The following is a 14,293-nucleotide window of genomic DNA, read 5'->3' as shown; positions in this document are numbered from 1 at the left end:
CTAGAAAAAATGTTTGTCAGCACTTATTAGTTGGAAATGTATTTTTCATGAACTGTACATCTTAGAACTATATTTAATCAAGAAAGTATTTGGTCAAAATCTTGTACTGTTAGCAATGTATTTTTCCTAATGGGTACTTAACAATATTGTATTTTTTATATATATCTGTCTTATCTTTTGAACTTTATAAATGTTTTAAATGGCGAGCACGTCACCAAGAGAGGGCCTTAAAAATATCCTCCTTCTAGTAAAAATCAATGGCCTCAATGTATTATTTATTATTCTGATGTTTATATAATATAGCAAATTATTAAATAGTAAAAAAAAATTAAATAAAAACAGTATATTATTTAAAAAAATAATAATATAATATATTTATTTTTTACAATATTATAAAAAAATTAAATTCTAAAATTGTATTATATAAATATAAATCTAAGTAGAAGTAAAGAGTGACTTAAAAATAAGAATTTTTATTGAAGATTTCCTAACTACGTGCCTTAACTGATATTTGTTACCTATCTAATTTGGAATCCTTTAACGTAGCACAAATGATTCGGTTTAGTCATAAATGTTATGAATATTTTCAATTATTTATTTCAAAACAAGAATTAAATTTTGGAAAGTGATTATACTTAGGTTTAATAGAAACAAAAATCAACACCTTTTGACGGTTACAGATTTAAAATCCAAGGGAGTGATCCCAAGCACGTAAATAGGTGCTTATTTTGAGGGGGAGAGGATGATTAAACATTTTCCTTTTTTTCAGAATAGTTGAGTCTTAAAAAATATTTTTTATTAATTATTAGTTACAACAATACGAATTATACGATCTTTGGGGAGGGCTGATCACTCTGATAAGTTGTTAAATTTGAATTCAGTGATATGATATCACTGTGTACAAAAAACGATTCTGAGCTGAAGACTGTTACGGAAAAATGTTTTTTGTTCTTGAATAAATTCAAAAAATTACCTATATTAAATGTTAGATTAAAATCGATTATAATTTAACCTTATTTTCATATCGTTCGATCATTAATACAAAAATACCTATTATGATGGGCACGTATCTCGTATACAGGAGGGTTTGAGGTTTGAGGGTTCAAATCTCCTCCGAAATGCTTTCAAAAAATATTTATTTTTCGACATAGCTATGTAAAATACTATTTGAATTTGTTTTATTAATTATATTGTGTAACTGTGTAAGATACTAAGATCTGATTTAGCATATTGACATTCATGTTTCACATGACACATAACATATATATTTACAATCCGTAAACCTTATACCTATATCCTTGGACCTTAATGTATTCGAGGATGTTGTATTTATAAATCACCCGCGTTTAGTGTATATAGGTACGATGTTTCAATTATATCTTGAAATAATACGTATTTAGTATTTATAGCAGGTGCAGGTCGATACATCGACTATGGACATGTTCATATAACTCTATATACAAACGAACCATTTGGTTCGCCCCCCCCCCCAAATGAAAAATACAAACAAATGATTCTGTAATGATTTGTTTTGATTCAAAATGAGTATATTTTTCAAAAAAACTTCAAATTAACTTCATCTTTAAATAAAATTTTAATATTTAATAAAATTTTTTACTTCAATTTTTAACGCAACTTCAATAAATATTGTTAAATGATTTGGTTATGTATTTTTTTTTTAATAGTTGTGAAGTTAACAGTTAAACAGTTGGGCATTTAACGTGGAGTAATAAAATAAGGGGCTCCGGAAAATTCTAACAATGACCTAATGTCCAACAAGTCTATTTGAAAATTGTTGGATATATTTATTATATTCAATTTAACCTTGAATATTGCAACACGGCTGGTTATGATTTATGATCTGTTTATTTCATTTTATTGGATTACTTACAAAAAGTATAAAAAAATTCTTAGGCAGTACCTATTATTATACTGTTTAAATTAAAAAAATGTTATCATATAATACATTAAGCAGCAGCTAGTTCTAATTTTTTGACAAGTTATTCATAACTATATTAGGTTGGAAGCTCATGTATAATGATTGTTATTTTTATCGTATTCGGTCTAACGTATCACACTTGTCATATACCACGCATATTTTGTACAGGTCATATGTGTGGTCTACCACATAACTAAAGGGTAGGTAGTAGGTACAAACACAAAGCCGTCAACCATTCCCAATTTTTCGTCATACCCACCAGTGGCGCACACACACAACGCATAGAAAGTTTATGGGGAGGTTTAAAATTTCAAATAGCTTAAAAATGCATGGTACAATCGGTACATCACCAACATTGCTGCCCTCGTATTTGGCGTTCCAATGATGGTGGCGTCTAAAAAACAAAAATTAATGTACACTATGAATTGCACACACGTAATATTATCGCAGTGTGTACGATAAAGATGGATAGGGTCGTATCTTGAGAATAGTGATTGACAAACCGACAGCTATATGTCTAGTGATTTCCGAATCTTGAACCATAAAGGGTTCATCGACCATCACATATGAAATAAAAACAATTTATTTTATTTAAAAAAATATATTTAAATGTATTAGATATATAGTTACTTAAGGTCACCACACACTAACCTGATATTATTTTTACTAAAATATCTGTAATATGAAATAGTAAATTAAAGTCGGTGTCGAGCGGTATTGTACACAATTTTAGATAAAATTCTTTTTATAATTTTGAATCCTATTTTTAACTTTAACATAGCTTATATTTAATAATAACTACGGGAATTAATTTTCAAAATTATTATCATCACTTAGCGTAATGTTATAACGTTATATATTTTATGTCTTAAGCACTTTGTAATATTTGTATACTTAAAATATTCCTTTATTGTACATTGATTATTGAATAGGTAGTACTTAATCGTCTTAGTCTATCGTGAATAGTCTATTATTACCCTATATCAGTGGTCTTCAACATAACCTGTTTTTGACTCGTGACCCCTCACTTTATATGGGTATATAAATGCATCTCATATTACTGTAAGTTAGAATAATTTGTGTTTTTAATATTTATTTATTAAATTATTAATTTTTAAATTCTGAATTTTGATGTTATCAGGCATCAGTGGGAAATGAACAAAGATTTTATATAGCTACACAGACCCCATTACCTAGTACAGTGAATCATTTTTGGCAAATGGTATGGGAGGCTGGAGTACATCTTGTCCTCGATTTGTCGCTACCCAAAATTAATACTATAGACGAAAATTATGGAAAATACTTCCCAACAGTTGCTGATCATTCTGTACAATTTGGGGAGGTAAACAAATTATTTTTTTTCACTCTTAATATTTATCAATATTTATCGTAGCAACGAGTTAAATTTATCAACTTTTATTTTAGTATCATGTGTGGCTACAATTTACGCAGGAGACTGGTCATTGTGTTACTAGTAAATTAAAACTCCAACACAACTCATCTAGAAGATCAAGAAGTGTATGGCATTTGCGGTATGATCAATGGGTCGAGCAGGATTGTTCTACTGATGTTTTACATTTTCTTGGTTAGTGATACTTTGATTTGTCAGTCTAGGATAATTGTAGTAGAATATATTGTATTATTACCTATTTTTAAATTGTAATGTATCGTTATTTTACGCGATTTCATAAAAAATTTAATTTTATATGCTCATAAAATGCTTTCCACAATGACGCCAAAATTTTGAAGAAAAATGTATGGATAACCTTGAATTGGGTTTTTCAACCTTAGGTGTAAATCACAAACATTTTACGAATTTTCAACTTCAAAATTTCGTGATTTTGATATATAAACATTTGAACTTTAAATGCTTATAAACAATAATTATAAAGATATTTATTTTTTTTTACTACAATAAGTACAACTTATAACAAACCTTGTATTAAATTTTAAAGATTTTTTGGATTGCCAAATTTTTTATAGGCATTTAAAAAAAAAAGAAAAACTTTAAATTGTCTATAAAAAGCTTAAAAAAAGTTTATACATTTTGAAAATTTAATTGTAAATAAATTATGCTAATATAAATATTTGGTAAAATTTTCAAGAATTTACAATAATTTATTTTTGAGTTACACCAAATTATACGTAAATATACGTCATATTTTATATGTTCATACGGGCTGTGAAGTATACAGTATACTATAATAACAGGTATACCTGTTAGGTACTTAGGTTTTTTGTGTATATACCTATATGTTGTAATAAACAATTTTTTATAAGGTGTTGATTACTTGCAAAAATGCTTCATTCAAAAGCTAGGGCTTCAGCCCCCCCAAATATCAAACGCTATTTGCGCCTATGAAAATAACAATATATTTGAATGCTTTTAAAAAACTGTTAAATCATATTTTTTATTTTCAATACAATATATTGACATATTATATTGTACCTATAATACCTATACATATAATGAATTAATGCATATTTTTTATGTATTTTTTTATGTATAGGATTAGATTATGACGTGATATTATTGAATTATTACTATTATTAATATATTATAATCTTATATTTATATTAATTTATGATTTTTTTTACCTATGTGGTAGTGGTATAGACGTATCCGCATATAGAAACATTAGATTTCTTATGACGAAGGTATGTAGGAACGGGCGGTAGACCGCATATGACAAGAATACCTAATTATTTAATACTTAGGTCATACATTTTATATTGAATTTTTTATTGGCTGATATCTACCTTATATTTAGTCTTAATTTTTAATATGAGACGTATTTATATGAAATTTCATTTGAAAAACGTTATGATTCGAGACTGGAGATACGACGCATAATGAGCGTTGTTACACGTTTCATTTTTAGTATTAAACCCAGATGATATATATGAACATTGAACAATATTATAAAGTAACAATATTTCCTAATTTAGGTGTATGATATACGAACATAGAATAATTGCTGTGATGAAAAAAATTAAAATTCTAATTAATTATTATAAAAAATGTTTTTATTTTGACTGAAAATGTATAGATGCAAATTTATCGTATCATAAGAATCTCACTAGATAATAATAGATAAGACTTTTATTATTATTATATTTATCACACCCAGTGGTGTTCTCAGATTTTTTGAAAGGGGGGAGGGGGGTATTCATTTTTGACTTGTCACAGACCCTATATTTTTTTTTCATATAGATAATATATCATTACAAAAAATTCCAAATGGGGGGGATATGACACCCTGATCCCCCCGTGAGCACGCCACTGATTGCACCTGGGTAATATTAAAAATAAATAAATAATGGATTAATATTGAGCTATCAATGAACTTGGATCATACTTAATAATTAATTTGAAATTACTCTTTATATTTAAATATTAATAATATTGTTCAAGTCGTTCAAGGCATCGTTGCTGGCAAGGGCGGCTTTGGGGGGGGAATAAGGGCCATGCCCTTCCCAAGATATCTTACTCTTTATTTTGTCAAATATTTCCATTAATTTAATTATGTATAATTTGTATAATAACAATGTTAAAAAAATATTGCTCCCCAGGCAAAGAACTAAAGTTGTCCCTGGTTGCAGGCATTTTTTGTTTCTTATAGAGCGGAAAAATATGAACATATTTTTTGTAATTCTATCCTTTATTTTCGAATATCATAATTTTTATAAATTACAATACACTAAATATTTAGAAAATTTAAGACATTTGTATTCGTTCTTATTTCTTTGTCGTTAAAAAAGACAGACACTTCCGAATATCGAGTAATGTAGAATATAAATTTATATAGTATTATAGAACATTGGTTCCAATTAGCATTGAGCCACAGACCCCTAGCTAAATTTAAATTGGACCAGGGGACCCCTTATTTTTTCAATTTTTTTTAATTATTTCATTAATTGTCGACCTTTTTTCGATAATCTAGTTTATCTATTTATTTATAATACCTGGAATTTTAAACCACTACATGTTTAAAAAATTCTACTAAAATAAAATAAAAATATCACATCAGTACTACATAACTACGGACCCCCTAATATCAAAACGCGGACCCCTGGGGGTCTGCGGACCACCATTTTGGAACCACTGCTATAGTAGGTATACTATATGTATACCTATACTATGTTTACATCATCATAATTATTTATTTACTTTTTGATTTGTTTATATCATCATATCATCACAAACATTTAATATTAATTTAAAATTATTATTATTTTTGTGTTAACAAACCTAAATTATAGATTTTTTTTATACATTAATAAGTTACGCAGTACAAAATCAAGTTCTAAAAAAAGAATAGTAAGAATATAATAATTATTAAGCAAATTATTGTATTTAAAAAAAAATTTATAATAATAGTAAATTAAGGTATTTGTTTCATAATGTAGTTGAAAACAATTCCAGGGATATGACTTTCAACGTAAAGTCTTATGACTTATATAAGTTAGGTATTTATGAAGAATCAATTATTACTATGAAGTTCTCACGCAATAATTTCTTAAATAGAAGAAAAATTATAATATTTCAATTATAGGCTTCTGGTTTCCTAGTTCCTACCAAGTTATTCATAACTTATACTTTAAGCTCCTAATATATAGTATCTAATTTAATCCATACATTTTACATAAGGGTCACTGAAAATGGTTAAGCATTTATCTATGAATTATATAGATGACGCATGCAAATAAATCATTAGTGCATGTTAAAAATATTTCCTGCTGCAGTTAGTAGTCGTACGTAAGCCAGTAAGAAAAGTTTGTAAAAGAAGTATTCGAAATCTTTATAGTTTTTTAAAAGAGGTATGTTCAAAAAGAATTAAAACATTAATATAAATAACACAATATGATAATACAAACTACTAAACTCGAATTAAAAAAAAAAAATTTTTACTTAAGTACCTATATTTTGTTATATATTATTCCTTTTATAGTAATCTATTTTTTTATAATATAGTACAGTAGTTTGAATTAATTAGGTATCAGAATATTAACATCATAAATTATTGTTTATTAGCTTTTGAGTCAACACCGACTTACCGTAAAATGGTGTTAAAATAGATTATAGATTCTGGTATAACAAAGGCAATTTACTGAATATACGCGACAGTGGGTGTCTTGCTGTCTGCTATAATATAGTATCAGCAATAAATTCTAGAAGCGAGCGACCTACCTATTATTTTATTATTTATTCATTTCATTTCTTACATCTCCATTCATCTGTAATCTTTAAAGCTAATATAAATTGAAATTACATTAAACATATTATTATAGTTTTAAGAGGACGTCGCGCTCGTATGTGTTATCTCCGTCTTACTCATGTAGACAAAACTCGTTTACGTAGTCTAAGTAGAGCTCGCTCAATTTTGGTTCTAGAGTAAATATACTTATTATAAAATTAAAATATGACGAAGAGTATTTTAAAAAAAATTAAAATTATGAAAAATTAAAGGTTATTTAAAAATGTTGAAATTTTCGCTATTTATAAACGATATAATGATCATTATTTCGGGAATAATAGAAAAAATCTTGCCCTCTAAAATATTTTCATCTTTTAATTTTATAATATAGGTAATAGGTATACTTACTCTAAAACCAAAATTGAGTGATTTTTACTGAAACTGAGTAAACGTGTTTTCTGTTTATGTTGTACGTGTATAAGACAGACAACACATACGGGTGCGACGTCGTCTTAATTTTGGTTTACAAAAGAGGTACATAAAAGTAAAATTATTTCACCCTTTCCTCCCATGTAATTGACCTGAAGATGCCCCTAATACGATGTCATTCAATATTTATCAGAGATCGTAATGGTTTCGAAAGATCACAAGAGATTTCCATAGAGCAGCGGTTCCCAAACTTTTTTTTCCGCATTGCATTTTTCGGACCCAATTTAGTCACGGTGCCCTGCTGTGAATAACACAAAAGACAGAATAAAAAAAAATACTCATTGATAACCAATTTTACGTAGACCACGGTGCCCTTAGAAAGTGCTCGTGCGATGCACAGTTTGGGAACCACTACCATAGAGTATCGGAATTTTTAAAGATTTTGCAAGATTTTTAAAAAAATAGGTACATATACTAGAGATGAAGAGATTTTTACAAATTTTCTAAGATTTTCAAGGAACTCAAAAAATATTCAATGTAATTCCAGATTTCCAAAAATTATATTAGATTTTCAGATATTTGAAATAAGTAATTTTAGGAATAAAATCAAATGAGATTATAAAAATATTGTTGTTGCAAATGTGTATCTATATAATAATAATCCACGTCTTTAGGAAATCCGACAAAAGAAAAAGAAGAATAAACAATAACAGCTAGCTTGTATCTAAAAATACAAATAAAATACGTCTTTTCACGCAAAAAAGCAGATTAAACATGCAGTATACTACTTATATACACGCCCATAATACGTCTATTTCACAATTAAAAATAATTTATATTAATTAATATTTTGATAATAATTTTGTTGTACCTAGTACTGGTAGGCAGTAGTACTACCTGCCATACAATAAGATATTGCTTCAAAATTATTATTAAAATAATTATATTCATATTATCAAAAATATTGAGTTTCTTTTAAAATCAGACAGGGACAAATTACCTTTCAACCTCTCAAAAGACGAAACTGATCTAATCCATGGTCATCACCGGCTAATCTAAAAATATATTATGGCAGTGGTTGACTTGGGGGGATATTATAATACTATAATTACTTATTAGTAGATCATCATTATTATAAATATATAAATATATCATAGATATTCCGCTATTCGAAACTAATGGTCAACACATTAATGTATGTTTTTCAAAAATTTTTTTACAGATTGCATCGATAAAATGGAACCAAGTCCGATGACCACATTTGACAATCATACTGTCGTCATTGATTTGAACATTTTGAAGCAATTCGGTTTTTATCAAATGTTTGATTCAAACACCAAAAAAATATTCGGTTGGAATGTCTACAGATTTTCTTTTATAATATTAACCGTGATAACCCAGTGTCTAATTTTTGTCGGGAATTGTGGATTTTTGTTTGAGTTGGATGACACTATTAACAACATTGATTTATTTCTGATCATATTCTCAAACTCATTTAATTATCTTACAGTGTGGAAAGTGATCATACTTATATTCAACAAATCTAAAATTCTGCACCTTTTAGACGTTACGGATTTAAATTTTTTGAAGAGCAAACATTGTTGTAATAACATTAAAATACTATACAAACACCGTAACAAAACTCTGCAACGTACAAAATTGTATTTTAATTTCTGCGTTTTGGTGATCATTCAATGGGTATTTTATCCAATAGTAATAAACTCATTCGTAGTGAACAAAAATGGCAATCAGCGTTTAGAGAATGTTATAAACAGGCAATATCCTATAACCATCGACACTTACAATCGGTATTATGCCTTGTTTTACGTAATTGAAATGCTAATTGCAATAAAATCAATATACTTAGTATTGATGATCGATATACTATTATTATCTATTGGATGGGCGATAAACGTTCAATATGAAGTACTGGCTGTAGCGTTTAAGAATATCGGGCATAATGTTTTTCGAAAAGGTAAGACTAAATTTTTGATTTTTGACTATTATTTTAAAGATTATATGACATGATTAAATGCAGAATAATCAATTAGCCGTTGCGCGAGTAAAGACAAGAATAAGTTAAAATCACTAAAAAGAATTATATTATTTCTATATTTAAATTCTAATGGATTTTCGATTCTTTACCATTAGTTTAAGACAGAGGTTAGGTAGGCCATACAGAAAATACAAAATTGAGATTGTGCTATAATAAAAAATAATACTTATTACTTACTTTACAATAATATAATATAATATAAAATATATGTTATTTTATCTGATGTCATTCAAATATTCAATAACGTCAAATCTGCCACAAGCCCACAAAAGGCACGCGTACCACAAGTTAACCACCCCTGGTTAAGATAAAAGAAATAGCTAATGTATTAATGATTTATATTTTATGGTAAGTTGGTAACAAGAACTAAGACAGCTTAATAAAAAAATCAAAACTGACTTATTTGGACCAATTTATTATTCCCCATCCAATTGTACTGAGAAAATTAAGTAGATCACGCCAAAAGAAGCCAAAAGTAGATCATTAAGTTCTATAGAGCATTTTGATATTTATTTATATAGTACATTAGTAACTACAATATTAGTTAATGTATTGCATTTTTTAAGTAATACCGATTAGTGATTGCGTTCATGTATTTTTCAGATAACGATTATGATGTTGTAGATGATTATAAACATTTTAAATCGATTTTATTCGATCAACAACAACTTGATTTGTAAGTATTTTATATTGTAGTAAACAGTAAACAATATTAACAAGTCAAAAAATTATCGTGAAGAATGATAATAATATTAATTTTATGATTTTAAAATTTTATTTGTACTCAGACAGCCTCTAATCAGCCTATCATTAAAAAAAAAAAAAAAAATTAAAGTTTATCTTTTGTAGAAAATTAGCAACTTAAGTTTTGGAATTTGTAATCCAATTTGTATTCCATTAATAAAAATGATTCTGCGCGGAAACGGTTGTTAGCTTAGATATATTATTAAATATATTTTATCATGTATATGTACCTGTTTATATTGCTATAAATGCTATTGTACACTGTACAGTAAATTTTAGTATTAGTTATTTTTATTTTAGTTATTAATTTTACCATAAGTAGGTAATATGGCTTAAATTTTAAATTATAAATGGGGAATAGCTTAAAATTAATTCGAGTTTTTTTTGTAAAATTTCATTTTGATTATATTGATTATAGCGCAAAAGTAAAACAAAATAAAAACAAAACACAATAATATATAGGTAACACATGAAAATTTAAAGTCTTATCCATTAATAATTATTTTAAATTTCATCATAATAATATGTTATTTTTGAACTATACATATACACCTAATTTTGTCGAAATACGAACTCCAAATGCTTATAAAAATAAATCGTGCTATTGCAGTTTTAAATAGCTAGGTATAATCAGACACGAACGCACGGTAGTTTCAAGTTTGGGTATTTAACCCCCCTCATCCTAAATATCAGGTACAAAGAGTAAATTATCTGACCTATAAATGAATAGTATGGTTTTAGTACATTTTCATATTTTCATTCTCCCTCCCCCGTCGAAATGTTTTCATGCGTTCGCGTCTGGCTATAATAAAAACTTATGAGTAGCATAATATTAAATTTTTAAACTTTTTAAATAAACAAAAAATTGTAAATCAAAATGCGTAGAACAATTACTAATACTATATGTAACTCGAAGTAAGTTAAAATATTTTGTAAATTAAAAGTATAAAAAATGCTTAAATAAATATTTTTATTTTTCCCAATTATTAAGAAAATCACTAGGAACACCCAAGATACAATTAGATCCACTTATTTACTACCATATGTCCAGATGCTACTATTGAAAGATTTTATAGAAGTTGAAAAGCGAATCATTTTTTTTTATCATAACAAATATCTACAGACACAAAAAAAAGTGGGCAAATGGGTATCGCTCTGCTGTATAGTAGAGATGGAGAGTAGGTCACTGGTCACTATAATGGATGGTTAAATTTGAATGCAATGCCGGATATCATTGTATACTAACAACGATTCCGAACGGAGATGATTTGTCAGTCAATGATAATTAGTTGGATATATTATAATATTATTACCTATATTTAAATTATAATATATCGTTATTTTACGCGATTTCGTAAAAAAATAAATTTCATACTCACATAAAATGTTTTCTGTATTGACGCTGGAATTTTTTTTTTACAGTTACTTGAAGGAAAACTTATGGATAACTTTGTATTAGATTTTTGAACCTTAAGTATAAATCACAAAAATTTTATGAATTTTCAATTTCAAATTTCCTTGCAAATTTTCGCGATTTTGATATATAAACATTTGAACTTTAAATGCTTAAAAACAAAAATTGTAATTAACAATTTTTGGTTTTTTTTTAACTACGATAAGTACAACTTAAAATAAACCTTGTATTAAATTTTAAAGATTTTTTGGATAGCGAAATTTTTTTTATCGTCTTTTTAAGAAAAAAAACGTAGAAAAGTCGAAAATTCTAATTGTCTATAAGTAGCTTAAAAAAGGTCAAAATATTTTGAAAATTTAATCGTAAATAGATAACCATAATATAAACATTTGGTGAAAATTTCAAATATTTAAAATGATTAGTTTTTGAGTTACAGCAAAATCAAAAAAATCGATTTTATCGAAAAGTGGTTGTGCGTAAAAATTCCCGTTTTTCCGTTATTTTTTCAGGGTTTTTCCTGACGCTTTTGAAAATTATTGGAATTTTTTTACTTTTGACCCCCCAAAGTACCAACTAGATGAATTTTCTTTTTCAAATCGAAGCATTGTTACCACTCCAAAACGTGATGACTGTTACAAATATTAAAAAAAAAACACACATTGTAAAATCAATACATTCATCACTTCGTTCAAAATCTAAAATGTTTTTGAATTTTTTTATTTATTTAGAATGTAGGTAAAACAAGTTTTTTCATACCTACCTATAATTATTAAATAATCAAAAACACAGTTACAATTTTTTTAAGCATTCAAATTTTTACGAAATTTATCAAAATCGCTCAGTTTTATTTTAACACTATAAGTAGTCTATAAAAAAATTTTTTTTACATGGAAGTAATACGGAAGCGGTCTCCACAATGACGTCGTTTCAAACAGAAAAAAAATAGTATAAATTTATAAATTTATTACAAGAATCCTCATTAATTTTAATATTGAAAATTAAAAAAAAAAATTAAGTTTATAAAGCATTATCTGCATTATCTTATATTATTAGCCATGTAATTATTTTGTGATTTTGATTGGTTCGAAATTTCAAATTTTGATGTCATTGGAATCATTGGATATTTAATTGCAATGTACCTAAAACATTATTGTAATTTTTTTATTATCTAAAAAATCGATATTCAATAAAAATTAATAGGTAAATATTTAAACTAATGTAGGTACATTGTACATATATTCTGATATTCATGTAAGTTGTATAAAACATACAAATTAAAAAACACTGATAAGTGTTAAATTATCAATTATTCCTGTTAAGTTATGCTTTGGATGTCAAAATAAATATTTCAGAAATATTTTAAATGGCGATTCTAATAAAATATTATAATATGGATGTATGGTGTTATGTTTGTTAAAATCATGACATAATTGACATCAACAATCAACATAAATTAAGATTAATTTTATTTATTTTTACAGGAAAGTAAAATTATATTTTTCCATCACGAAGCTTATTGTTTTAATGCATGTTGCTGTTAGTTCAGGCTTAATCATAATGTTGTTAAACTCATTTATACTGGTAATATTGTATAATAATAGGTAACAATTTATTAGAATTAACTTGTTATTAGTCAGAATTTTACTTCAATGTCTATTATCTAATAATAATCATAAAATGTGTGTATTGTGAATTTGTGCCACTGTACCTACTAACTACAGCATTGGCACTGTAGGCTTTTTGGCAGGTACTTTAATAATTTGTTCACTTTTTCAATAGATTTTATTATCAACAGAATCATTTACTCACACATTCGTAAATGTATTTAAGATTGGCGTTTTTGGAGTTTTTTATTTATGTCTACAATTATTTCTGTATTGTCATTTATTTGACAATATTCACTTAAATGTAGGTACCTATATAAACTAATAAGTCATAATTTATTTTTTCGATTTTAATCAAATAATAATTAACTTAAATTATACAGAGACAATCTATCAACTTTGGAATATATTCTTGTAACTGGACTAATATGGATTTAAAGTTTAAAAAGTTATTATTATTAACTATGCAGATAAATGAAGCTAATGAAGTAATGATGAGGGCTTCGACAAAAAAAATTGTAAACTTACAACTATTTGCCAACGTAGGTGTAAATTTAGTGCCTAATAACGACTACCATAATAATAACAAAAAAAAAAAAAAACATTCAAACTAATGCTTCAATATTTGTATGAATTATTTCAGGTTCTGATGATGTCTTACAACATTGTATCAGTCATGGTGAAAACAATTAGTAAATAAAAAAACATACCTTATAATAAATAATCAACTGCTTTGCGAATTGCACTATTAATAGTTTTAAATATTAATAAAGAAATAGCATAAAAATAATTAAGAAAATGTCATCAATATTACTGTTTGTATATAATATATAAAGAGGGACTCTTTCTGATCTGATATTTTAATAATTTAATTGTTTATAGTAGCAATACCTATAAATATACCTAGGT

At 26.5% G+C, this 14,293-nt stretch overlaps 1 protein-coding gene and 1 long non-coding RNA gene across 2 annotated transcripts; both read left to right on the top strand.

Moving 5' to 3' along the window:
* Nucleotides 1-2,970: 2,970 nt before the first annotated feature.
* LOC113554761 lies at nucleotides 2,971-3,394 on the top strand. Its single transcript, XR_003405302.1, has 3 exons — nucleotides 2,971-3,001; nucleotides 3,081-3,281; nucleotides 3,365-3,394. It is a non-coding gene; the product is annotated as an uncharacterized LOC113554761 (long non-coding RNA).
* Nucleotides 3,395-8,775: 5,381 nt separating this feature from the next.
* Nucleotides 8,776-14,084, top strand: LOC113554727. Its single transcript, XM_026958690.1, has 6 exons — nucleotides 8,776-9,541; nucleotides 10,226-10,298; nucleotides 13,262-13,361; nucleotides 13,560-13,688; nucleotides 13,768-13,926; nucleotides 14,028-14,084. Exons 1-6 carry the CDS (start codon nucleotides 8,803-8,805, stop codon nucleotides 14,082-14,084), a joined length of 1,257 nt encoding a protein of 418 aa, XP_026814491.1. The 5' UTR covers nucleotides 8,776-8,802.
* Nucleotides 14,085-14,293: the final 209 nt, after the last annotated feature.

This window comes from Rhopalosiphum maidis, chromosome 1 (genome assembly GCF_003676215.2).
Source record: "Rhopalosiphum maidis isolate BTI-1 chromosome 1, ASM367621v3, whole genome shotgun sequence".
In the NCBI taxonomy this organism is placed as follows: domain Eukaryota; kingdom Metazoa; phylum Arthropoda; class Insecta; order Hemiptera; family Aphididae; genus Rhopalosiphum; species Rhopalosiphum maidis.
The sequence above is the reverse complement of the archived record's forward strand: the minus strand, read 5'-3'. Positions and strand labels throughout refer to the sequence as shown.